Source organism: Pollicipes pollicipes, unplaced genomic scaffold (assembly GCF_011947565.3).
Source record: "Pollicipes pollicipes isolate AB1234 unplaced genomic scaffold, Ppol_2.1 Scaffold_3087;HRSCAF=3621_pilon_pilon_pilon, whole genome shotgun sequence".
Taxonomy (NCBI): domain Eukaryota; kingdom Metazoa; phylum Arthropoda; class Thecostraca; order Pollicipedomorpha; family Pollicipedidae; genus Pollicipes; species Pollicipes pollicipes.
This window is the reverse complement of record NW_023596225.1, coordinates 2,015,398-2,041,243: the sequence shown is the minus strand read 5'-3', so window position 1 is coordinate 2,041,243 and position 25,846 is coordinate 2,015,398. Positions and strand designations below refer to the sequence as shown.

Below are 25,846 nucleotides of genomic sequence, written 5' to 3'. Positions count from 1 at the left end.
CCGCGGCACGCTACGGCGAACGGCGGGCGGCGCCGTCCGGGACGTCCCCTCCCCCCCCCCCCCCGGCCGCAGCGGGCCGGCGCGCTGACGGCGGCGGCGGCGTCCGGCCGTCAGCCGGCGCGCGCCTCCGCCGCGCCGCCGCCGAGCCGCTGCCCCACGTGCGCGCGCCTGCTACGCCCCCGGCCAAGACAGCACCGCTATAAGTCGGCTCGCGTCGCCGCCACCGGCAGTGACAGAGGGCCGGGGTGAGCCGAGCGGTGTCGTGACGTCTGGGCGCCGCTACAGTCATGGGACCCGTCTACGTGACCTGGCTGCTGGCGCCGCTGGTCGCCTGTTTGATGCAGGCGGAGCTGGCCCAGCTGACACCGGCCGGTGAGTGGGCTGCCGGAGCTCGGCTGCAGCTCGTGCGGTCGAGCCCACCCCGGGGACCACGAGCTCCGCTACAGACGCTCTCGGTTCAGGGGCGTTCTGGGCCCAGGGCAGTCCGGGCATCCCGCACGCAGACAATGCTGTTAACGTTGAGATAAGCGGCAGGGCTCGTGGTTGTGATGGGCAAGTGTGCATATTTCCGTAGTGGCACTCAGTGCTGTGCACCTACATAAAAGCAGACATTCCTTTAACTTGCTCAATAGTCACGTATTTTCGCCAGGCTTCTCATCAAGCCTCGAGCTATCCCGCACACGGAGCATATGGCACAAAAATTGGTCAGTGCGTATCAGTTTACCATCGTGGCCTGACATGCGACCGCCGAACCTGCTCTGCCCTCTGCAGACGGCCAACGTAGCGTCATCACCGCACCCCTCCTTGCAACGTGTGCATGTCTTGACGTCATCATGACTGGATGGCATCGCTAAACAGGTTTGTTGTCAGACTTCACCGCCACTGCCGTCGATAGCTCCTGCTCAATCGACCCACCACCGGCAATGTGAGCGGCATGGCCTGCTTAAGTGTTAAAAACAGCGAGGGATGAAAGAACGGGACGTGCGCATGTGGGCCTGTTCCAGCGTTATGTTCGGGCTGACCCCCCCCCCCCCTCCCCAATGTGATCTAAGCATGAACGGTGTGCCGTGCTCTACATTTCAGGGCAGGACGTTTTTTCAGAATAGGCAGTTATGTCGTACTGGAATATGGTCCATGGTCTTTGCTTTTGAGTGAATGTTTATGCTCATAAATTCCTTAACAAAAATATGTTATTTTTAGAATAGTGCCAAAATCTGTTTATGCGGGTGCATTCAAGCAGCCCAAGCTAAATGGGGATGCGCCATGTAACTTTGTAATAGCAAACGTGATTTTCAGCGTCCCACTTTTTGCCCTTAGTCAAGTGTGTTTAAAGCTTTTAGCCTGAAAGTCATGGAAACGCTTTCGTCACGTGTAAGCCACTTACGACTTACGTTTAATGTCAAATCAATTATATTCTTGATCGGGGCGATGCAACCGAGCCGAGTGTTTCAGGATGCTAACAGACAAATGCTTAACCTCTTTACGGGGTAGGGGAAGGACATGAAGCATCCAGATTGAAGAACAGATAGAAATGAGCTCAAGCATATTGTTTTCAAAGCTCAGCCACATTTGCATGTGGGGATCGCATTGATCCCCACGCTGCTGCTCCTTGCATGTGCATTCCAAACGGAAGCTCTGATTCCGTTCAGAAGTGGAAAGTAATGTCGTGGAGCTTTCGAGAGGGCCTGCGAGATGATCGGGTACAACAACCTTGTGGAGAGGGCCTGCGAGATGATCGGGTGCAACAACCTTGTGAAGCTTCTGAGTTGCTGGCCGGTGCGATGGTGCATAGTGTGGTGTTAATCGTGGAAAGCAACCGGGACGTGGTAGACAGATGTGCTTTGCCACAGACTTTCTTCGATGCTTTCTGGTCATTCCGCTCATAGACAGCGTAAATGTCTGCATGTAGCAGCCCGGCTCATCGCAGAGCTGCCGCAACAACGTGGCATGCAGGCATCAGTCCAGGGCGCTCGCCTCAATCAGGATATCCATGCTGATTGCAATCTACAACACGGTACTAGCTGCGCCATTATGCGTGTTGTAACGTACTGGCTTTTATCTTTAACAAATGTTAAGGTTTATAAAAGCTCACAGCGCATATAAAAAATATATAAAACAAAATATATATAAAAACATATAAAAAAATATTTGGCCCGCAAAAAGCATGATATAATCAATATCAGCTGCAAACATTACCTCATGGGAAATTAAATGTTTTCCATCTAAGTACCGATGGTCGCAAATATCCAGCTCACGAATATTTTACGCGCGCGAAAAACATTGTCACTGGACGACACCCATGCCCCTCTCGACCAACCAGTCCAGGAAAACGTTCAGAGGCTTCCAGACCGATAGTAAAGCACTAGATTAACTTGTAGCTACCATTCATATAATGCTGCACATCATACCCGCCCCCAGCCAAAAGTACCGAAATGTGCCTGACCCCGCTCAGCAGCTGGGGGGCTTCTGGGCGGCTAGTGACCTTTAGCCCCGCGCATGGCGCTGTGACGGACGCCAGAGCAGCCGCCACGCGACCCCCGCAGCGCACACGCCCACCACGAGCACATAGTGGTGACGTCAGCATTGCCACCACGTCTCATAAGCGGATTTAATAGCTCGGCCTTGCGTCTTATGTTTGCTGTTTTTGTCTGTAGCGGCAGAAAGGCGCAGTAGTCCGTCTGAAAGAGGTGGGAAGGAGAAGCTCAAAGTGCCAGTGATGTTTGACGTCTGGATATGGGCCAAGCCGCGACGAAGGTTATGTTTTCCTTTTGTCTACCCGGAACGAATAATGTAATCACGGCTTCCATTCGACTGTTGTAAGGCTGTCTGACAGCTTTTCGGGCCCAGCGGCGGATCGATGCTGAGTGCCGGCGAAACGTCTGACGTATGCTGTCACGCCTATATGTTAGAGCAAAATGCAAATGACAGATGCTGCGCGGGCCACATCAATTTTCAAGTTAATGTGGAGTGGCCACATGACGTTCAAGGTCAAAAGCACTGGTGACACGTATCGTTACTTGGGTAGACCGTTTACTGTGTTCACCATGGTAAGTATCAACATATTCCATGAAATATTATGAATGAAGCGGTTGACAGGACTTTTAACATTCGGTGCTAACATCGATAAGAGCCCTTTCGGCCAGCACTGGAACGATAGCAAGACACATAAGGACCTTGAACAGGGAAAACCGTAATTTCCATGGAGCTGACGGCTGAGGCAAGAGGCAAGAAAAGACTGGATTTGGTGCCGATGTCCGTGTTTATTGATGTAATACCAGCAACGATACTCGGTATAGGACGCAAACAAAACCCATGTGTTTTACAGCACGATACTCTGCAAAACGTAAGCTTTTATAAAATTGGAAACTGCCATGCAGCAAATGCTTAAAACAAATTATTCTGAGAGCACAGCATGAAATTACCGACATCTGGAAATAGATTAGATTTTGGGCCGAGGCTAACTTACCGCCCGCAGATTCGGCCTCTGGCCGATGGCTCTGGCTCTGGCCTCTGGCCCATGGCTCTGGCTCTGGCCTCTGGCCCAGGCATCCCTAACACCCCGACTTTCAGAGCGATTCTCCAAGCCTGGCCACGTCCATCAAGTAAGGCTAAACTCCGGCGGGCTGCAAAATGACAAACATTAAAGGTGGAAGATGATATCTCTTAAATTCTGCCCACAAGGGAGACTGAATCCGTAAAACATGCAGTTTTAGCATTCAAAGATTCCAGTGATCTTATGAAGCAGATGACTAGTGCAGCCCCAAGCATGAATGCCTTGCTTAACCTCAGTGCATTACCTCTTTACGGGTGTCTGAATATTTTCCATCCACGATTCATGCCTGGATTTAGCCTGAATTCCCTCATTTGAGTTGCATCGGTTGATTTATTGAATTACAGCGGGTGATTTATCGAATTACAGCCGTTCCTTACATGAATATAGCGGTTGATTTATTGATTCACCCATTTGTATCTTATTTTCCATGCTGGGTTATGCAATAATTTTCCTTCGCTCTTCCATTCATCCGTTGCCCTTGACAGGCATGGCCTGAGGGCGGTGGCAGCCGCCGCTTTAAAGGTCAGGTGTGTCGAAGGACAGGACGGACCGTGCCGAGCATTGCGGTGCGTCAAACTTTCGCCACCAAGTTCTGCTGTTGGCTTGGAACTTGACGATCGGATTCCAGGTAAAATCTTTTTGAAAAATCAGCGTCGCCTTGACTGTTAGCACACACAGTGTTCAGGAACATTGCAAAAGTCAGATTACTGTTGTAGGAACTGGCAACGTAATAAATCATAGTACTTGGAGAAAAATCAGACATCCGCAAAGTACGGAACCGTTTTTACAAATGAGGTTTATTAAAATAATATTCACGGAACACCGAAGATTATCCTGACACACAGCAAGCTGGCCATGCCAGTGGAGACACCAGCGCCCTGAAAGACACCCCCTGAAGTTGACAGTGATTTTAGTCCGAGGAGCATCACAGACAACGATGTCATGACCGGAAAGTGCGATACGGGTTCCGTCCCGGGTAGGCCCTCCACGGGCCGGCCCCTGCTCCCCCGGACAGTAAGCCCGGGCGCCGCTCCGCCGCCCAAGGTCTGCTGGTTTGCATAATCGCCCCGGAAAATCCCGCCGCAATCGCGGTGGAAGCCAAGACCGGAACCGACGCTCGGAAACGCCGTCGGAAGTTCGTCCACAGCCTGGCTCGGACGCCCCGGTGGAACGTTGCTGTTGCGCTGACGCTGCGGCGCTATCGCCTCCAGCGCTGTCGGAAGTTCGTCCACAGCCTGGCTCGGACGCCCCGCTGGAACGTCACTATTGCGCTGACGCTGCGGCGCTATCGCCTCCAGCGCTGTCGGAATTTCGTCCACAGCCTGGCTCGGACGCCCCGCTGGAACGTCACTGTTACGCTGACGCTGCGGCGCTATCGCCTCCAGCGCTGTCGGAAGTACGTCCACAGTCTGGCTCGGACGCCCCGGTGGAGCGTTACTGCTACGCTGACGCTGCGGCGCTATCGCCTCCAGCGCTGTCGGAAGTTCGTCCACAGTCTGGCTCGGACGCCCCGGTGGAGCGTTACTGCTACGCTGACGCTGCGGCGCTATCACCTCCAGCGCCTTCGAGATGGATGGGTGCATTATGCTGGGAACCAGTATGCACCTTCGGACGGCACGGTATCGAGCCGGAGATCCGCGCCGTGGGGCTGATTGTGGCGGCGTCATTGGATCAAAGCCGACTGGAGACAGCCACTGCCCGTGCCGGTGCCGGCGCCAGAGGCGGTGTGCTGCGGCGACTATGGTGGATTCTTGTCTCTGCCTTGACGGCCCCGCTGCCGACACGAGGGATGCCGCACAAAATTGCATATCCAAGACGGCGCTGAGATGGATGATGGGATTTGGCGTCAGGGATGGATTTTGCGAACATGCTTTCTCTCGGCCCCTGCTAGCCCAGCCGAGGCTGAAGCTGAACGACATTCAGAGCAGCGCCAGCACTGCCACGTACCTGAAAATCGTGCTTACGCGACGTGAGTGGGTATGCCATCTGTGCAAGTCCTTTTGGGTACCCTCAGTACCTCCTTTTTAAGCTGCAAAACAACGCTACGAGCCTTGAGTCCAAGACAGTTTCCTTCATGTTTTCAAAATCCAGAGAAAGCCTGGCTGTCATCGTCAAACCCTCACTTTTTATTTGAATCGTTTGAATATGAATGCGGCGAACCCATTAACTTAAGGGACACTCAAGAACGGCTCGAGGTGATTGAATACTTACCAGTTCGTGTGCCGTCCGTAAGATTGGAACAAATCAAGGAGTTGAAAAAATAAGCAGCTGAATGTTTTATTCGGAGTGTGATGCGCTAATCAAGCGCTTGCAACATCTTAGAGTTAAATAAGGGATTGAGAGTTGCCTTAAACATGGTTTGCTGAATACCGATGGAGCAAGCCAACACGTTCAAGCGTGACAGTGCGATGAGCAGAATATCATCAACATTTGTTTTTCAAATAACCATTTTTTGATGAGGTCTGTGCATTCCGATCAGCGCACTTCAACACCGGGCCGACGCATTCTTGTCCGCACTGCCGCTGCCGCGCGGCCTGCCGACTCTGGCGCGGCCCGGGACCGGTGACCCGACCTGACCTCCCCTCCGCCCCTCCCACAGTCAGCGGCTCGTGCGCCAGCGGCCAGTTTCGCTGCGCCAACGGCCGCTGCATTATCGAACGCTGGCGGTGCGACGGTGACGACGACTGCGGCGACGGCAGCGACGAGGACCCGCGCCTCTGCGGTGGGTGTCGGTCCGGCGGCTAGCCCACGGCCCTGCCGCCTGCTCCAGCTGGCCCCTGCCCCCTCCCCCTTCAAACGTCCCCAGTTCCCGCCGTGACTCCAGGGGCTTCTGCCGGTGACCTGGCCATGTTACATGACCCAACCTGGAAGGGCTGGGCAGGGACGCATGGGGCGGGATGGCGGCGCAGTCAGACACTGAAGGCCTGCAAGACCCGCGGGACTGAGCGGCCCGCGGGACTGAAGAACCCGCAGAACTGAGAGACCCGCGGGACTGAAACTCCGCTGAATCGGCCCACGGAACTGACGGACGGCGCTGTGTGTTTCAGGCCCGCGCCTCTGCCGGGACGACCAGTTCCGCTGCCGTAACGAGACGACCGTGCAGTGTATCCCGGTGTCGTGGCGGTGCGACGGCCAGGCCGACTGCTCCGACCGCAGCGACGAGGACGGCTGCTGTAAGTCTCGTGGCGTCTGATCACAACGGTGGAAACCCACGCCCGGACGCGCTGGCCAGTGCTCTATTGCACTGCGCTGGCCAGTGCTCTGTTGTGCTGCGCTGGTCAGCACTCTATTGCACTGCGCTGGCCAGTGCTCCATTGCACTGCGCTGGCCAGTGCTCTGTTGTGCTGCGCTGGTCAGTGGTCTTTTTGCGCTGCGCTGGCCAGTGCTCTATTGCACTGCGCTGGCCAGTGCTCTGTTGTGCTGCGCTGGTCAGTACTCAATTGCGCTGCGCTGGCCAGTGCTCCATTGCACTGCGCTGGCCAGTGCTCTGCTGTGCTGCGCTGGTCAGTGGTCCTTTTGCGCTGCGCTGGCCAGTGCTCTATTGCACTGCGCTGGCCGGCTAGGCGGGTTTTAATGCGCGTCCAGATTCTATTATTAGCCAGCGCACTGGCATTTGATTTAGATGGTGTCCCTGACTCTGGCATTATAACTGGCCTCAATTTCACATGGGATTATATCTTCCATCATTTGGCTGACTTCGCAGTTAATTAGCTCGCTGTGCTTACGTCGACTTGTCTGACAGAAATGAGCGCCAGGCCATTACGCCGAGCTAACCGCGATGCAAACAGCCAACGTTGCTCTTAATTACAACTTCCACAAAGAATGACGTCATCAACACTCAGCCTGCTATACCATAGCGAGACTCAGCATAGGATAGCACCAAGGGGTCCTGTCTAGTGCGAACTTGTCCTCTTCGTTCACGTGTACTTACAGAGTACGTGTTATGGTAACGCGTGTTATCGCTTGCGTTGGCTCGCGTGAGGGGCACCTCGCTACCACCGGCGGTCATCTCATCTAAACCGTTGTCGTGGAACAACGTCTGACTCGTAAATCGCAGAGCGCACCGACCGGGCCGACTATTTACTTCAACCCCAGTGGTAACCCGCGAGGACGGTTTTAGCATGATTGCCACCCTGGAGACCAATTAACCCTGACTGCCACCGCTGAGACCTGTTGACCCCGGCTATGCCCCTGCGGAACCAGTTGACCCAGCTTGCCTTCGCGCGGGACCCTCTACGTCGACTATCACCCGCGGGACCCGTTGACCCCGGCTGACCCCGTGTCCGGTATGTCTTCAGCCCAGACATGCAGCTCTGACCAGTTTGCGTGCGCCGACGGCAACTGCATCAACGCTCGCTGGGCCTGCGATGGAGACAATGACTGTGGCGATGGGTCCGACGAGAGGGACTGCCAGGTGAGCACGATTATGTGTCTGTCTGTCTGCCTGTCTGTCTGTCTGTCTGTCTGTCTGTCTGTCTGTCTGTCTGTCTGTCTGTCTGTTTATCTGCCCACCGAACATCACTCAGAGACCCCAGGCAGCCGCGGCATTGAACTGCGGCTTGGGTTTGCGGGCGTCCCACCTTGGCGCCAGCATAGAGGAGCGCGTTTTTGTATACGAGTGTGCACACCTAGCGATGTCCAGATGTAACGTCCACTGAACTGGATGCATGAGTGTCACATAATGAAACCGTGCGACTTTATTTTTTTCAATGCAATTTCACGTTCCATATTGCTGTCGTCACGCCAACCTTTGGCATCCCTCTTTTCCTGATGTCGGAAATACATGCCCTCAGTTCAGCTCCATTTATCTGGCGGACGGGCAATCTCACATTTGCATTTCGATTCCGATGCCGAGCGAGCGCCCCAAAGGAACGTCGCTCAGCACTGCTCGGGAGTTCCCGGACACCGCCAGGTCCTGTCGCGGTTTCCCGAGACGGCAGAGCATCTGACAGGACGCCTCGTGGACAGTGCATTGCTGCGATTGCATTCGTTTATCACCGAATGCGGCGCGGATTGCAAGGGTCTTACCCCATAGCGTAAAATGCCTTTGCAGTGCTGGCAATGGGGAAACATGGGTCTTCTTTGTTGTGATCTCTGTTCGGAACTTACGCATTTTGCTCGGTTGCCGCATAACATTCTCCAGGCTGTTCAGCCTTGTTTTCGTTTCGACGCCAAGTAACATTGGTATATGGTTCTCGTGATGCCATGTATGGGATTTCACCACACTTAAAAAGGATTTCGACGAGCCCGCGGACCGCGCTAGCCCCAACGTCGGGTAATCGGACATTGGGCGTCTTCGGTGGCCCGGTCCGAGCCGGCCAGTGACGTTTGGGGTGCCCGGCCCGGGCTTATATTATAACAGCCACTGCCTTTTAAGATTTAGTGCGAACATTTAGAAGGGATGGATATCTGGGATCGGGGATCACACCAAGCAGTGCTTGTTGTGTGAGTCCTAACCCCTGCCATCCGATCGCGCAAATCACATCAACGGCATAATTTTGGTGGCGAATGTTTAACGTGCCGCACTGCTCGGCACGGTCTGTCCTGCCCTCTGACGTCACCTGACCTTTAGTGCGACCGCCGTCGCCGGCCGCAGGCCATAGGCCGCAGGTCAAGGGCAAACAGCGAGCGCCTGCAGAGACTCGAACCGACCACGGGTGGGTGGATTGGGAGGCAGGCACCCTAACCAACTGAGCCCAATTCGTTGAGAAACACAGACTTGAAAGATGTTAATCTGTCGGGTCCTCGTCCAGCCCCCCCCCCCCCCCCCCCACTCTCCCCAAATCCCCGTCCAACCACAACAATTTGCACAACTCGACGCTCCTGGTCGCAATGCCGAAATTGCAGACGGTTCCAAATGCATCAATATCGTTTATTAGAAATGTCGGATCGGACAGACTTACACCCAGCCAATGTTCACCCATGTTATTCGGGAACTTGTGCGCGGACGGTAATCCATCAACGCATCAGCGCAAGTTTGCTGATCCCTTGAGAGGAGAGTACTTGTTGTCTTATTAGCATGGGCTCCCAAAAGCTACAGTGACATTGATTTTTGCATGTTATCCACCTAGTGATCAAAATCACGTTTACAGTTTTTTGGCCTGTCTACGCTGCCAAAGGCGTCTTGCACAAAGGCAGCCCCCTGCCCGTGCTCTTACAGTCACATTTTGCATTTTCACCTTAGATGGCTTTTGACAGAGAGTTAAAATCAGTGTAATTCCCCCCCCCCCCCCCTGAGATCAGCATCCTCCTTTACACAATCTTGACCGCGTTCATGGCGATTCAATGACATTTTATAGATTTATGTTAGAAGTTTTCGTTTACGACGACCCCTTGTTCTCTCTTCCCACCTGCCGTGTCGTGTCCTCTGTCCTACCATGTTCACATACAGCACCGGCGAGAAGCAGACCAGCTCACGGCATCAGTGGCCTGATGACCACACCCGAGGTGCGCGACCGCCGACCGCCACTGGTGAACCTCCGAGTACGGCATACACCGCCGGGAGGGTGCATCGCCGACACCCGCCCTCGCACGTCCCCCGACGCTAACGGAAACGACACGTCCCGTCTTCCGCAGAGGCCCGCCTGCAGTCCCAGCTCGCAGCACACCTGCGCTAACGGCGAGTGCGTCGGCTGGACGGCCCGCTGCGACGGCGTCCGGGACTGCACCGACGGCAGCGACGAACAGGTACGGCACGCCGTCGACGGCGACCGGCGCTCGGCGCTCGGCCCGGAAACGGACTCATCCCTAGCCTGAACTGCACCCCGAGGTGCTAGTCTCTACCCGGAGATTGTTCTCCCGCTTCTGAGAGCAAAGCTATCGTCGCTGTCCGGTAGATTATGCCGTGGAGGTTTGCGAGGTCCGTGTCTCGATGTCCGTGCAGTGACCGCTGGTGGCGCCTCTCGTCGTATGCGCTGTTTTCGATGACAGTGCTGTCGTTTCGGCGCCAGCAGACTCCGCCACCCTCCGTTCGTTTTTCGATACGACCAAATCGCTGGAATTGGCGCTGTCAGGCGTCGAGTTGTCCCCTCTGAGTCCCCTCTGGCCGCCATGTCCGGCAGGAGTGTCCGGTGAACGCCACGCCTCCGCGGCCCACGTGCGGCCAATCAGACGTCATGTGTGCGGACGGAGCGTTCTGCATCCACCCCGCCTGGCTCTGCGACGGCGACAGTGACTGTCCGGACGGCTCGGATGAGGATCCCGGCAGGTGAGGACACCGGTCACGGGGTCCAGAGGTCACGGCTGCCTCCTCCGACTATGCCAAGGCGAGGACGCGGGCGGGTTCTCTAGCTTTCTTGCGGGAGGTGCTGAAGATAGGCTGCCCGACCCTTTGCCGCCGAGAACATAGCTCGGTTTCCTCTTCCGTGATATCGAGCGCATGCCCAGGTGGGACCCTTGAGAGTCGGACCAGTTCAGTCCGCATACCTGGTGGGTTTTGTCGCAGGCCCCTCCCGGCCTGTCTCCAGCTGCCTTCCGTCCGCTGAACCGGCCTGTCTCCAGCTGCCTTCCGTCCGCTGAACCGGCCTGTCTCCAGCTGCCTTCCGTCCGCTGAACCGGCCTGTCTCCAGCTGCCTTCCGTCCGCTGAACCGGCCTGTCTCCAGCTGCCTTCCGTCCGCCGAAGTCTGCATCCCCGGCAGCGGCAGCCGCATGCGCCGTGACTGGGCTGCGGCCTGACCCGGCGCCCTCCTCCGTGGCAGGTGCGCGGCCCAGGTGTGCCGCCGGGACCAGTTCAAGTGCGGCGGAATCGGCGAGTGCATCTCACTCAGCCTGCTGTGCAGCGGCTCGGCCGAGTGTCGCGACGCCAGCGACGAGGCCAACTGCAGTGAGTGCGACCCAGCCGTGCTGCGTGCAGTGCTCCGCCAACGACGCAAACGTGGGAGCTTGGTGTGGCGGCGGTCATTACCGAAGGGTATTCGTCCTTGTTCCCAAAGGCTGAACACTTATTCTTTGCACGGTTGGTAATGCCGGGAAAACTCAGATCAAGGGTCACTTTCGCGCCCCTATCCAATGTCTCTTGCGAGCAGGGCCGTCTATAGGTGGCGGACCAGTGGTGATGTACCACAAATGACAGGTGACAGATGACAAAACGGCAGGTGTTCTGACACGTGAGGCGAACGCTGGTGATCGGTGTCACCAGCATTATGTCAGAGCCGGTCAAGGGTGCTAGAATCTTTGCAGGACTCACGGCTGCGACATATATAGACGATAGTTGCTCAGGCAGAATGTGGCGCGGTGTCCTTCAAGACCATTTGAGGCAACAGATCCAAAATCTAGAAATTGCGCTATTCGGGTTTTCCGCACGCGACGGCGCGAGGTAACGCGGCATGGCAGTGGCGCTGCTGCCCCATCTCAGATGCCCGGCTCCAGTGACGTTATCGCGTCTCGCCGCAGCGGTGACGCCCACGTGTGACGTCACGCACCAGCTGACGTGCGCCGACGGCCGCTGCCTGGCCGTGGAGCTCGCCTGCAACGGCGCCGACGACTGTGGCGACGGCTCCGACGAAGCCGGCCTGTGCTCGAGCAACGAGTGCTCGCACAACAACGGCGGCTGCAGCCACGGCTGCCGCAACCGTCCCGACGGCCGTCGCTGCCTGTGCCCCGAGGGCTTCCAGCTGGGTGACGACGGTGTCTCATGCGAAGGTGGGAGACGCGCCTCGGCGGCGGGTGTCCGGGGAATGACGGCCGTGTTAGCGGCTCCTAGGTCTGAAAGGGTAGCGACAGAAGGGCCTGCCATGGTCACTCATGTCGCCAGTGGCCTCCTGCGGCGCTGGAAGTCAAAAGAGCTGCCTTTGCAACGAAAGTTTAATGCTCTACGGTTTCCGTCATACACGACGCGCACTATGCCAACGCATATACCTTCACCAACGCTATTCAATACGCATGCAGCATGTCAGTCGGCGCAGCCAACCTATGCGTTTGTGATTTCATTTTCACACATGTGCTTGACTGTGGCAGGTATGAATGCCACTGAAAATGCCCTCTGCCTTTATGCTTTAAAGCATGACGCATAACTTGACTGAACGAAGCTGCTCATCCATTCCAGACATTGACGAGTGCGCCATTCCCGGCGCCTGTAGTCACATCTGCACCAACCAGGTGGGCCACTACAAGTGCGAGTGCTTCGAGGGCTACGTGCGCGACCCTGCCGACCACACCTTCTGCAAGGCGCAGCAGGTGCACGCCAGCCTGCTGCTCACGCACAGGTGGGCGGAGCGACCGGGTCAGGCGGGAGACGGGTTCAGGCGGAGAGACTGGTCAGGCGGGGGGGGGGGAGGGGGGGGGGTTCAGGCGAAGGGACTGGTCAGGCGAGGAACGGGATCGGGTGGATGGACGGGTTCAGACAGAACGGTGAATCAGACGCGGGGACTGGTCAGGCGGGGGGGGGGGGGATCAGGCAGGGGGACTAGTCAGGCGGAGCGGTGGATCAGGCGGAGGGACTGGTCAGGCGGAGCGGTGGATCAGGCGGAGGGACTGGTCAGGCGGGGGGGGGGGGGATCAGGCAGGGGGACTGGTCAGGCGGAGCAGTGGATCAGGCGGAGGGACTGGTCAGGCGGAGCGGTGGATCAGGCGGAGGGACTGGTCAGGCGGGGGGGGGATCAGGCGGAAGAACGGGTCAGGCGAGGGACGAGATCGGGCGGAAGGACGGGTCAGACAGAGGGACAGCGGTCTCACCGCCTGCGCTCACGCAGGAGAGGGGTCTGCACCTGTCGAGCCGATGTTACCGATAGCCAAATAAGGAGATCGCGAAACCAAGAACTGAAGAGCAAAACGGACTTGTGCGACGTCATCGTAATGTGATGCCTGCGCCTCTGGTCGCGGTCAAGAAGGCTGTGACGTCCTCGGTGGCAGGTCACATCCGGCGGGCGGTGTCGGGCGCCCGCAGCACCGCTCCGTCATCCGCCCGCCGCCAGGCCGCGGCCGGAGCAGCTGCGGCCGCCCTGAGCCAGACGATCCCTTGCCGAGATGCACGCCCCTTGCCCTCCCCCCGGGCGTGCCTGGCCGAGACAAACGCCCTGTGGAGCTGCCCAACCGGATCAGACGGCCGCGGACGAGCCTGGCAGGGGTAGGGGTGGAGGGGGGCGTCGTTAGGCGTCGGTTGGACCACGTGTTTCATAACGTTGTCCCAAGGGGCTTTGCAGAGCTTCGGGTTAGGTGTTATGTAACTTCTTATATAACGTGGTCGTGACCTTTTCGCATTAAAAAGAGATGTTGTTTTGTCCTAGCTCACCTGGAAAAGTTAAAAAGACATAGCGTCTTTTCATCAAATATTAGATAAAGTGAGAACCCATGTCGCTGGAGTCTACTCAGAACGCGGGCATGCATGGCCTGGCTGGCAGACGGGCCAGTATCTCTTTATAAAAGCGTAATGAACCCCAAACCTAACTGAATCATTTCTTGGAATCCAATGGAAGCTGTCCATAACCATTGGCATTCTGAAACCATTGAGTTACACTGCAAGCGCATAGCACACTTCCAAAGCATTGCCACCCTAGATAGCGATACCGGCTCCGTCCAGTACGATAGCTGAAATAAAGTACTGCCTCAGAGGTTTTTGAATGACATCCACCATTCACAGGACTGACATCCGGAAAATCGGCCTGTACCAGCACGAGATCACGTCAATCGTCAACGGCACGAGCTCCGCATTGGCGGTCGACTTTGATTTCCGCACTGGCCTGGTGTACTGGTCGGACACCCTGGACCACGTCATCTATAGGTGGGTTTATCACCGGAAACCAATACCCGATGCGTACGGTCATCGGTGTGAACACTATGGTACATAATCCCGAAGGAAATGCACTCGGAACATACCGACCACGTTCAGTTGCACTGGTCTGAGCAATCAGCAACCAAACACAAGTGTCTAGTCAAGCTCTAGACAGACTAGTTACTCATTCTCCCGTTACAATTTGACCCCTGACCTCCACACCTCCGCATCCCTGGCGGCTGTCCGCGTCACCAGCTCAGCACCAGCCCCACCAGGTCATCTAGGTCCCGCCATTGGTCTGAGCTGAAGCCCACCGTCTCCCCTGGGAGGTCGCGGCGTGGGCGTGACCAGCACCAGTTACCGCCTGGCTACTCAGTCGTCCTCCACTCCAGAGAGCTCGCTCCCAGAGCGGGCACGTGCCGGCCATCGCGGCAGTGGCTCGCCACCAGCTCGTAAATGCTTGAACGGCCTCAGGGGAGCCGCCCACGACGCTCGCTTCCATGAACTTGTGGAAGTACGGCTGTTTTATTTGACACGGCAGGTGATGAGTAAAATTCCAATTAGCTAGTTGACCTTTGGAAATAACACGGCCGTCAACAGTTGGCCAGATTGTCCCAGCCAATCTCAAGAGCAGTTATCGTAACACCAGATAAGTTTGTGTATTGCAGATTGGAATATTTGTTCTCCAACACAGGTTTGACGTCAAGGCAAATGGGAAATGGACTCGCATTTCCTCTACTTATTTTTGCGGTTCCGTTTTTTTTACCGTCAACATATTTCAGCTCATTAATGACCTTGCACAATTTGCATGCACTTAAAACATATCATAACCTGTGGTGGCATATACGTGTCATCCATTGTGCCCATTGCAGTGTATCGGCGGTCAATGACACGTGCTGGTGTGTCCTGTTCAATTAACGCTCTCCTGCCCTACACTTCTCACATCTATGACGCCAATAATTCAACCAGCGCTGCTTAAGCAGTTGAGGCGCTACCAGACAGAGACCGCAACCGGGATGACACCACAGTCACCTCAGTGGCCCATCCAACCCGCGTCCCAGCCAGCGCAGCGGCCCATCCAACCCGCGTCCCAGTCAGCACAGCAGCCCACCCAGCCCGCGCCCCAGCCAGCACAGCAGCCCACCCAGCCCGCGTCCCAGCCAGCACGATGGCGCGGTCGAAGCCTCCCGTTCCTGCCGCACCCAACGGAGCCGCTCTCCCTCCCCCGTCGAGCTTTCAGCGTGGCTGAGACGGTCCTGCGTGCCGCAGTGCGCCGATCGACGAGGGCTCGCGCCGCTCCGTTTTGCTGCGCGGCGTCACCCCCCAGTCGCTGGCCGTCGACTGGCTGTACGGCCGGCTCTACTGGACCCGGGCCGGCAGCCACGAGGGCGACGGTGGCGCCATCGAGGTGGCGGCGCTCGACGGAAGCTTCCATCTGCCGCTCGTCAAGATGGACCTGCTGCAGCCGCGTGCCATTGCGCTCGACCCGGAGCACGGGTCAGTCCAGAGGTCACAGGGGTCGCAGGGGTCACCTGGGTCATCAGGGTCAGAATACAAAGGACACACGGATCGTAAGGTGTACATGTGTGACGCGTACATGTACATCCAGCGTACGCATCCTGGCTGGATGCATACGCTGGGTCTGTGTCTTAGGCAATGAGAAAGGATTGCTGAGTGCTGAAGGGTGTGTCTGACCTCGTTTAGGCTCACAATATGCCACTAAATGTACCCCTCATAGCATGTGCAATACGTATGGTTAAATGTCTACCTTAGACCAGCCGATTAGGTGAAAGCATGTTTTGTATGTCCAGTATATGAATGCACAATAGATATTAGACGCCTGTCGTTATTGGGTAGCGGAGTTTGACAGTATGACTGACAAGCGTCTTATTGATCCGGGGTTCCCTGGCGCCGCTACACGCCCATCCGCGTGTATGTGGACAAAGACGCTCCGTTTGTCTAACCACACACACAAATGTGCCGGTCTCCGCAAGCTTCACCACCATGTCCGGTTGTGCGGAGTGATGACGCCGTACGGACCAGGCGTCTGACGCCGCGTCTGCTGCCGCCAGCTGGATGTACTGGTCGGACTGGGGCTCCAACCCGCGCATCGAGCGTGCCGGCATGGACGGCAGCCAGCGGCAGGTCATCGTCGACACGCGGCTGGAGTGGCCCAACGGCGTGGCGCTGGACCTGACGGTGCGACGCCTCTTCTGGGTGGACGCGAAGCTGAAGCTGATGGAGAGCGCCGACCTGGACGGCCGCAACCGCCGCGTCATCATCAGCAGCCCGCTGACGCTGCACCACCCGTACAGCATCACCACCTTCGAGGACGCCGTGTTCTGGACCGACTGGGACCAGCGGGGCGTGTTCAGGGCCAACAAGTTCACCGGCTCCGGCGTGGCCAGGGTGGCGTCCGTCGGGTCGGTAAGTTCTCGGCCCGTCGGCCTGCTGCTGAGTTGGCCGGGAGTTCAGTAATGAAATCAGTCCAAGCTTATTGGATATGATTTGCGAAGGAAAGCTGGTTCAGTTTATGAATGTTCGAAGAACTGCTGGGTCTGTCTATGCGTAACCGGAAACACATGTCACGAACAAGTTTGTGGGTGAACAAATGGCTGTGGATAAGCCTCCCCCTCCCCTGGTACCCTGATCGAGTTTGCGACTAGCTACTCGTCATATTCATTTGCCCTCCGCACGTTCATGGCGCGATCCATGACCCCAGTGTCGCCTGTGTGGGCCGCACCTGCGCGCGCCGCCCGCCTCTCAGCTGGTGCCCCTCTGCTGCAGCTACGCTTCACCGGGGAGGTACGGGCGTACCACCCGTACCGCCAGCCGAACGGCACCAACTGGTGCGCGCCCACCAACGGCGCCTGCTCGCACGTCTGCCTGCCGGCGCCGCTGACGGCCGGCAGCGAGCGGCGCACCGGCTGCGCCTGTCCCCGGGGCCTCCAGCTGCAGGACGACGGCCTCACCTGCGCTGAAGACGGTCAGTTCGCGCGCCGGCTGGTGAACTCGGCCGGGGCAGCTCCGACAGTGAGGAGGGCTGAGGGGGGCGTCCCAGGCAACGGACGATACTTTCTGGTGGCATCCACGCACTGCGGAGCGATTCGTTTAGTTGTGGGGCGCTTTAGCCTCATGGATGAAGGATTACTGGACAAATGGCACTGCTATTTAACTGAAATGCTTGAAATTTGGTTTTTGCTTTGCTCATTTTCACATGCGCTTTATTTTTTTCTTTTGTTGTGCCTGATTATAAATATGTATGATGAAGCCTTCATTTTCACAAAATCTACCCTCGACTCAGGAAGTCTGCATAAAATCAGCTTTTATTTGAATCTCAATTATGACAATTTAATGTCGATTAGATTATATTTGATTCATCACATCACCTAGTTCGTTATTCACTTGGATGCATCTCTTATAACATACCATAATTGTAGCTGATGATCATAGGGACGTTTGCCGTTCGGGTGTAACAGCGTGTGAACCGGGCCGATGGTCTTACTGTGGCCCCTCCTCCGCAGTGCCTACCGGAGCTCTACCCACCCCAGGGGCGGTGGAGAGGGACGCTGTCGTTGCACCAAGTCAGGGCGGTGCGGTCGGCGTGGCGGTCACGTGCGTCCTCCTCATCGTCATTGTCGTCACCCTGGTGAGCTGTGCTTGTCTTGGGGCACATATGCCATCTTTGCTGGCGCTTGTGATCCCAAACGATCATGAGAGATGGCGCGTACAAATATTCAAGACGTGCTTGCGGTGTCTAATGTCTGTCATGCCTGTTGTAGAGGGATGTCCTGGCAGTGTCTTGTGAACTGTTATAACACAAAGTATGCACACCTGAGAATCGACGGCATTTGCTATTAAAGAATGTCTGTTCAGTGCGAGAGTTTGAACGCGTAATTTTTCCAACGCAGTTGTCCGATCCACAATATTGGCTGGAGTGTATAGGTGGCGCCACCGCTTAGGTGTCAGCCAGCCCGCCGCGCCGGAGTGGGCGCACGCTTCTCTGAGGTACTGCGCCGGAGCGGGCGTACGCTTCTCTGAGGTACTGCGCCGGAGTGGGCGTGCGCTACCTTGAGGTACTGCGCCGGAGTGGGCGCGCGCTTCTCTGAGGTACTGCACCGGAGTGGGCGTGCGCTTCCTTGAGGTGCTGCGCCGGAGTGGGCGCGCGCTTCTCTGAGGTACTGCGCCGGAGTGGGCGCGCGCTTCTCTGAGGTGCTGACGCCACCCCTCTGCCGGCATCGGCAGATCGGCATAGCGCTGTACCGCCGCCGCCTCACCAAGGGCTTCCGAAGCGTGCAGTTCCACAGCCCAAGGTACCCGGGCTCGCCAGAGCGGGACGACTTTGTCAGTCTGAGCAAGACCTTCAGTCTGAGCAAGACCAAGAGGGCGCCTCTCTCGGGAGCGACGGACCGCGAGGTGCGTGCAGAAGCCCAAATGAAGTCCACTTCCTAATAAGACGTGTGATATATCTCATGAGTGAGGTACAGCAGTTGTGCTATTTTGTAACAGGGCTTCATGACCTTCCGGTCTCGTAGTTCACGATTTAGAGTAAATAGCTCACGTACGATGTAGCTGTTATCATTTGAACAAAGTCCTTCTGCGGTGATAGTAAGCACTTTAGGCTGAATGCAGCTGTTATCAGCGCATATTTAAGTCAGAACTGTAAGCTGTCAAGATCGCATACCATCATAAATTCGTAGGCAGTCTAGGAGATACGACATCACGTATATATCATTTTATATAACTTCATTTACCGCGTTCAGGCACTAGCCACTTGTTGAGTCCCATGACAAGGCTCTCAGGGATCCACATTGGGTTGGTGGCTACCAACACGATTTTACAAGCACGGCTAACGTAATTTATCTCCTGTGTTTTCCACCGAGTGCATTTAAGAACTCCTTTGCACTCTTACAGCTAATACAACGGTGCAACTACCATTAATCCTAACGTAATACAACTCTTACCAATTTTACCGCTCCATGGCAATGTAGGGTTTTGTTTAGGTACGAAATCTATGCAAATGGTATATGACCCCATACACGAGTGTCCCTTAATTGAAGGCCTCATCACACATGTTCTCTGGGATTGAAAGCTGTTGGAATTCGGAGTTCTTTAACAGGCAGATAACATTACCGATTTTTCTTCCACACACATGCTTGGAAACACAACAGTGAAAAACAGAATTAGTTGTGCTGGTACCTGACTGGCGGCTGCTGGCTGATGTCGAGCACTCGCCCAGTGGACGGCAGTCCAAGCATCTGGCAAACGTAACGGGCGCATATGAACTACTTTGGCGCCCTGATACGCATCAATGTCCCCGCATTCATCAAAGCCCACGTTCGCCTTTATTCTCACAGATGTTAGCCGAAAGTCTGGCCATCAGTCACATGGGCTGATTGCCACCGGGTACGTGTCATACGTGTTTATGCACTATCAAGAACCGCATGAAAAACGTTGTAAGCAATGTAGCCACGAGTACTGCATGCGTTTCTTGACGTTGTGGGCATGACGATCGATTATTTTAGTTAGATGCAGAGTTGGAAATGCTCACCCATTTGGTGTCATGCCCGAATGCTTCCGTTGGCCTATCCCTATAGGCATGGCTAAATCGTTATCGTTGTGTCCCGCACCAGGCTTTTACCTTGTTCTGGAGAAGCAAATTCCTGGGCATCATGGATCAGTCGAAAATGAAACCTGCATTGCAAACTTGTAACATGCATACAGCTCAAGTAACGAAAAGTTGTGTCAATATGGCCACGCCCAATATTTCGTGGGGAGTGTTAGGGAACCAAGAAACATGATATTGGCTGGTACGAAATTACAAATTAATGACAATAAATTCCACGGAGCAAAACTTTGAGACAAAGCCGAAACCATCTGAGCAAAATTGTCGATCGCAAAATCACTCCCTCACAGCAAACAACAGCAACAATAACCTCCCATCAGTCTGGTGCTGAACGCGTCTCCTAAAGCTCATCAAAGGTAATGTCCGCCGGCAGGGTCTCCTAACATCGGACGATCAACGAGAGACTGTTTAATCTCCTTGTCACCGGCGCTGCTGTGATATCTCCTGCCTGGTGGTGCTGCCGTCCGCTCCACGCCGCCGCCACCATGACCTGGCGTCACACGGGTCACCGACGCCCTCTGACCTGAGATTACTCCAGTCACCGACGCCCTGCGGCTTGAGGTCGCTCGGGTCACCGGCGCCCTTTGACATGGGGTTACTCTAGTCACCGACGCCCTGCGGCTTGAGGTCATTCGGGTCACCGGCGCCCTTTGACCTGGGGTTACTCGGGCCGCCTGCCAACCGAAGTCCGTGGTCCGTTAACGTGGACCGCTAGGATGGCCGACGCAGCCGGCCCTGGACACTGCGTCAGCCGCCCCCGTAGCCAGGACACGGCGCCGGGCTGGTCCTAGGGCGAATCCGGCGCACAAGGGCACCAGTATTGCAGCCTCCTGGCAGCTGCCGCAGGGAGGTGACTTGCTAGTGGTGGAGAGGTCGGTGTTCTAGTCGCCCGGTAACGGCACCACGGACGCCTGGTCTCTTTCGGAAGACTGGAGCGCGCGCGCGTGCTGCGAGATGAGAACTATCAAACTGCTATCAGTTTAGCCTTGTTGATTAGGTGAAATGTGAACATTCGTGGTGATCGTCCTGATCGTTCATCGTTCTCCCGTGCTGACAACGACGTTAGAGATAAGTTTGATGTAATTGAATCTCGGTGTTAGGCGCAAGTCTGCTGAGCGTTATCGCGGTCCTATAACCGATGGGCCATCGACTGACATGGCGGAAACCGGAATCTTCCATTTGTTTCCTAAGTGAACTCAACAGTTTCGTTGGTCTGCTGATACACCTTCTAGGGATGAGATTGTGGAGCTACCACTTATGAATACTCCATGATGAACAAACCTTAAATATGCTAGTGCTTTCATGCTTTTTGCGGTAAACATTCAGGCATACTTGAATGCAGCTGTATGCAGCTGAATGCAAGCCACATCGCAATATCCACGCATACACTCAATATGCACGCGTACAGTATTGCACGCTAGTAGACACATCCATCCGTGACCACACATCTTACATGTTCGTCGCTCACCCCATACGTTTATTGGTTGGTATACATACATTGTGTATTTATGGTATTTTGTGAGGCGCGTGAGCTGGTGAGACTATTACTTAATGATTGTCACCATTAGTAAATGGGTGTAAGCCGTGTGAATCTTTTAAACACATTCAAATGTAATGCATGATCATGCTATTTCGTGTGACGCATTGGACGTGGAATGGTGGTGTTTTGATAATACAACAATGCACCAAACTTGTGTAACGTTAAATCATGTCCAGGTATTACACATGAAGCGTGGAACGTTCCGCAAGTGTCAATCAGGAGCACACGCCGTCGGGTGTAGCAATCGCTTCCGGAGCACTCGCTGACCTATGGCGTCGTTCTGGGCGCTCAGCACGACGAAATGCGCAAGATTGGCGTTGCACGACGCATTCTGTCTTATCAGTTCGTTCTAGAGGTGTGGTGTGGCTAGATAAGATGTAATAAATGCCTCCGAAATTTGCTAGAATCACCAGGGGTTAAAGCCACATCACGGCAAGTATAGAAATTACATCTAATAGCTCTCAACCCGTTATATCTTCATCCAGAGTGACCGAGGCGGATCAGTAGTATTGTAAAGATTATTCAATGCCGGTGTCACGGCGTGTTAAGCGTGTGAAATTAACTATAGGGCTAGCAGCGGACTGGTAACAATATATATATATATATATATATATATATATATATATATATATCTACTCGAAAAAGCGAGAACAATATGAACATATGCAAATATATACCTACATGCATGGCTACATTTATCTCGCTTTGTCTCCCTCTTCTATCTCTCTCCCGCTTAACAATAAATGGGATACTCGTCTTTGCTCTGTAATATTTCGAAAGACGTCGGTGGTAGTCTCATAACCACAATCTCCCAAATAGGCGTGGATATAGGAAGGATTATGCAACACGTTGGTGTACATCGCACAGAACCGTGCGTGGTGCTGCGCAAGCAAACCCGACTCATAGGAACATAGAAACATCGGGACATTGACGGTGCAAGTGAGGGCAGTGGTGGTAAGGTGGCTGGGACGGTCGACTCTGGGTCTGTCGGTCCTGGGTTTGGGTGCCAACGCCGCTAAAGCCTACCATTTGGTGCCTTCCAAAAGCATCCCGTCTCAAAATGACCTTAGCGGTCCGTGAAATGAAACTACATGAGTATGAAGGCGACTGTGAATATGCACCTGTGAATACATCATATCACAGAACGAGTAACACATATCAGTGAGTTGTCATCAAAGCGATATGGTTATCAAAGATGTCAAAGGTGTTTGAAAAAAATGCCGGCTGCCGGGTGCTAGTCGGTTGTATAACTGCCAGTTACGAAGAGTCGAATCGAGTTTATGCGGAAATATAACGATCAGCAGACCTCGCAAACATAACTTACGTAAGAGCTCCAACTTTTCAAAAACAGGATTCTTCACAGCTGCTCATCTGTGGGGTCCGTTTCAACTGTGCAACATCTGTGGGGTCCGAAATAGGTTACAACATGACGAGCAGAAAGTGACGAACAACCAGCATCCGCAGGCAACACATCACTCGCATGTCCACGGTCATAGCGACAACGCAGCAGGACAGTTTGCCATCTAATTCCTGCAAGTTGGTAACCGCCAGATCCAGGCCCGAGACAGACAAGCAAGTTTTTTTCCAGCGGAAACATAAAAGCTGTCAAAGGCTTCTTGGACAAGGTCTTCCCGACTTGAAAGAATGACACCACTAAGACACTGTGAGGCTCAGCGAGCGGGTCATCCCGGCACCGAACAATTCGCCGTTGATGATACTAACTCAAGGCTTCTGGAGAACCAGCGAAGAAAGACAGGGACTGCAAGTTGGTGAGCACTGCCCAAAATGCGGTGGAGGCTGTAAACTACCCCTTGCGGTTTGTCAGCAGCCTGGAGCCAACAGGACTGCCATAACACAACTTGTGTTCAAGCAAGGAGCGACACTTCTTCGAACCTGGGTCACACTTCTACCAAAGGAAACGAAAAGATCCCACTTCTTCGAAGCCTGGATCCCAAGCACCACCATTGCCACTGTCATGGCAGCAAAGAAAATGGGTGCCAAGTTCTTCATCCCACCAGTCCCGCCAATCCCATTTGACCCATTCCCATCTAGTTCAAATGCACCCTAATTTCTATCAAGCATAACTGCATCGTGAATATGAACAAGAGCCAAGGCCGGTCCTTGCAAGTAATGGGTCTCAGCCCGGCTGAGCCAGTGTTCTCCAGAGGTCAGTTGGATGCCGGCAGCTCCAGAGCAAATAGCCAGTGGACTTTACTACGTACAAATCGCAACTGTCTCATGAAACAGCGCGCGTTGTAGGATTGAAGTTCTTAAACTCTACGCGGTGTGTAATTTGTCTCCGCTAATTAGCAGTTTTTCAAAAGACATGTAAGAAATACCCCCGACTGGCTTTTTAGCACCCCATAGGCGCACCGTTGACGTGACGTCACTGAAGTTTTGACACAGCGAGCGTAGCACGCAGCCCCGCGCGGTGCATATTACGATCTGGATATTCGTGCTTTCGTTAGTTGCAGTTGCATTGCATACATAATTTGCTGGGAATGGCTACCCTTTCTTCCTTCTGTACCTAAAAATATGTAACGCTATCAAACGATTAGTTCCGAATAGATTCGAGGAGCCTGACCTAAAGTCGATCGCCCACATTGAGAGGGACTTTGGTGTCGATGCATGAAGTCAGGCTCACAAAGTCAAGCTTACCGTTCTTGCCGTCGCCGCCTCTGCCAATGGCGGTTTCTGTGTCACCCATGTGCACGCGCTCGGGGTCGCACCCAAAATATTGGTGGAGCAGGGGTGGCACAGGGCTTTATGGAAGGCCCCTGGAAAAGGAGCCCAAGTTTTGAGCGGGCCCCAATGCTGTTTTCCTTTTGTTTTTTATACAGGTATTCCAGCAGACGTGTTCAAAGAGGGAGCCACGGATCTGACACTCAGGGGACCTCATACTTACGCTGCAGCATTCTGGTGATCCGGGGGCCAGGCTCCTGAGGATCTGACACTTAGGGGACCTCATACTTACGCTGCAGCATTCTGGTGATCCGGGGGCCAGGCTCCTGAGGATCTGACACTCAGGGGACCTCATACTTACGCTGCAGCATTCTGGTGACACGGGGGCCAGGCTCCTGAGGATCTGACACTCAGGGGACCTCATACTTACGCTGCAGCATTCTGGTGACACGGGGGCTAGGCACCTGAGGATCTGACACTCAGGGGACCTCATACTTACGCTGCAGCATTCTGGTGATCCGGGGGCCAGGCTCCTGAGGATCTGACACTTAGGGGACCTCTTACTTACGCTGCAGCATTCTGGTGATCCGGAGGGCTAGGCTCCTGAGGATCTGACACTTAGAGGACCTCATACTTACGCTGCAGCATTCTGGTGATCCGGAGGGCTAGGCTCCTGGGCGCTTCGGGGCCCTCTGAGGAGTACATGATGGACCGGTACCCTTCATGACGCAGACCGCTCTCTGACGGCAGCAGTTAGCCTGGCTTGGGGTAACGGCTTTCAGTGACGCACATGGGACGTACTACATGTCAGGAATCACACTTAACAAAAAAAGGCCCCTGAGCGAAACGAGGCGTGGGGTCTTTTGTTCGTTATTGGGCCCACCGTCAGACACATTACCCTTACGTTTTCTCAATACGGGCCTTTTCATTGCCACATTTCCTATCTCTCCTTTCTGTCCGGGGTCCCGAACCATGCAAGAGGCCCGCTGACATTCCAGGCTCGTGACTATCCCTTTCTAGCAAACGGGCCCGTGCCCGACTCGGATCCCCATGCTGACACAGGACCCCTTGTCTGGCACTGCGGCCACCCCATGATGGGACAGTAACCCTTTTTCTTCTTTGTTCCGGTAGCCCCCGCGCACACTTGCCATAAGTTCGTACCAACAGCAGAGGTGCAACCAAGATTTTCTTCATGGGAAGGGGAAGGTGTGAACACGCCTCGGTAAAAACGCATCACACCAATTTTTCGTTTTCTTTTAAGAGCCAGCCGTGGCAAAAATAAATATATGTGGACCAAATGGGACGTCCCCCAGCTGTGCTCCTGCGTAACAACTAAACTGCAAGAACAGGAGGGTTTAAAGACTGCGGTCTTGAGGCAGGGGTCGGTTTGTTCTCCTTGCGGCACCCGGCATCCCCCCCCCGCTCCCCCCCCCCGCTGTTTGATTGCCCCCTAACACATCTTCTGATCCAAATGCTACAAAACAGGAAAAATATAAATATCACAGCGATCTTCTTCAGAAATTACCTGCGGTTGATGACCATGCTACTCAAATAAATGACTGTTCCATGACACCAAGTTGAAAACAAAAGCTGTAGTACGTCAAAATAGAGCGGCCCAAGAGCCGTTGAGAAAGGTATTCAGGATTCAAGTTGTCACGTCCACGCAGACGCGTGACTTTTGCTACATAATTTGTTGGGGAGGGGGCGGGAAATGGCTCACTTTACCACAAATATGC

General features: G+C 54.8%; 1 protein-coding gene across 1 annotated transcript; it reads left to right on the top strand.

Annotated features, from left to right (window-relative positions):
* The first annotated feature begins 243 nt into the window (after nucleotides 1-243).
* On the top strand, nucleotides 244-21,813 carry LOC119090468 (very low-density lipoprotein receptor). The gene is made up of 16 exons (XM_037213282.1): nucleotides 244-372; nucleotides 6,153-6,275; nucleotides 6,601-6,726; nucleotides 7,852-7,967; nucleotides 10,130-10,240; nucleotides 10,615-10,760; nucleotides 11,252-11,376; nucleotides 11,946-12,194; nucleotides 12,598-12,757; nucleotides 14,131-14,271; nucleotides 15,532-15,759; nucleotides 16,335-16,689; nucleotides 17,050-17,248; nucleotides 17,787-17,911; nucleotides 18,508-18,678; nucleotides 20,262-21,813. Exons 1-16 carry the CDS (start codon nucleotides 288-290, stop codon nucleotides 20,298-20,300), a joined length of 2,499 nt encoding a protein of 832 aa, XP_037069177.1. The 5' UTR covers nucleotides 244-287; the 3' UTR covers nucleotides 20,301-21,813.
* Nucleotides 21,814-25,846: the final 4,033 nt, after the last annotated feature.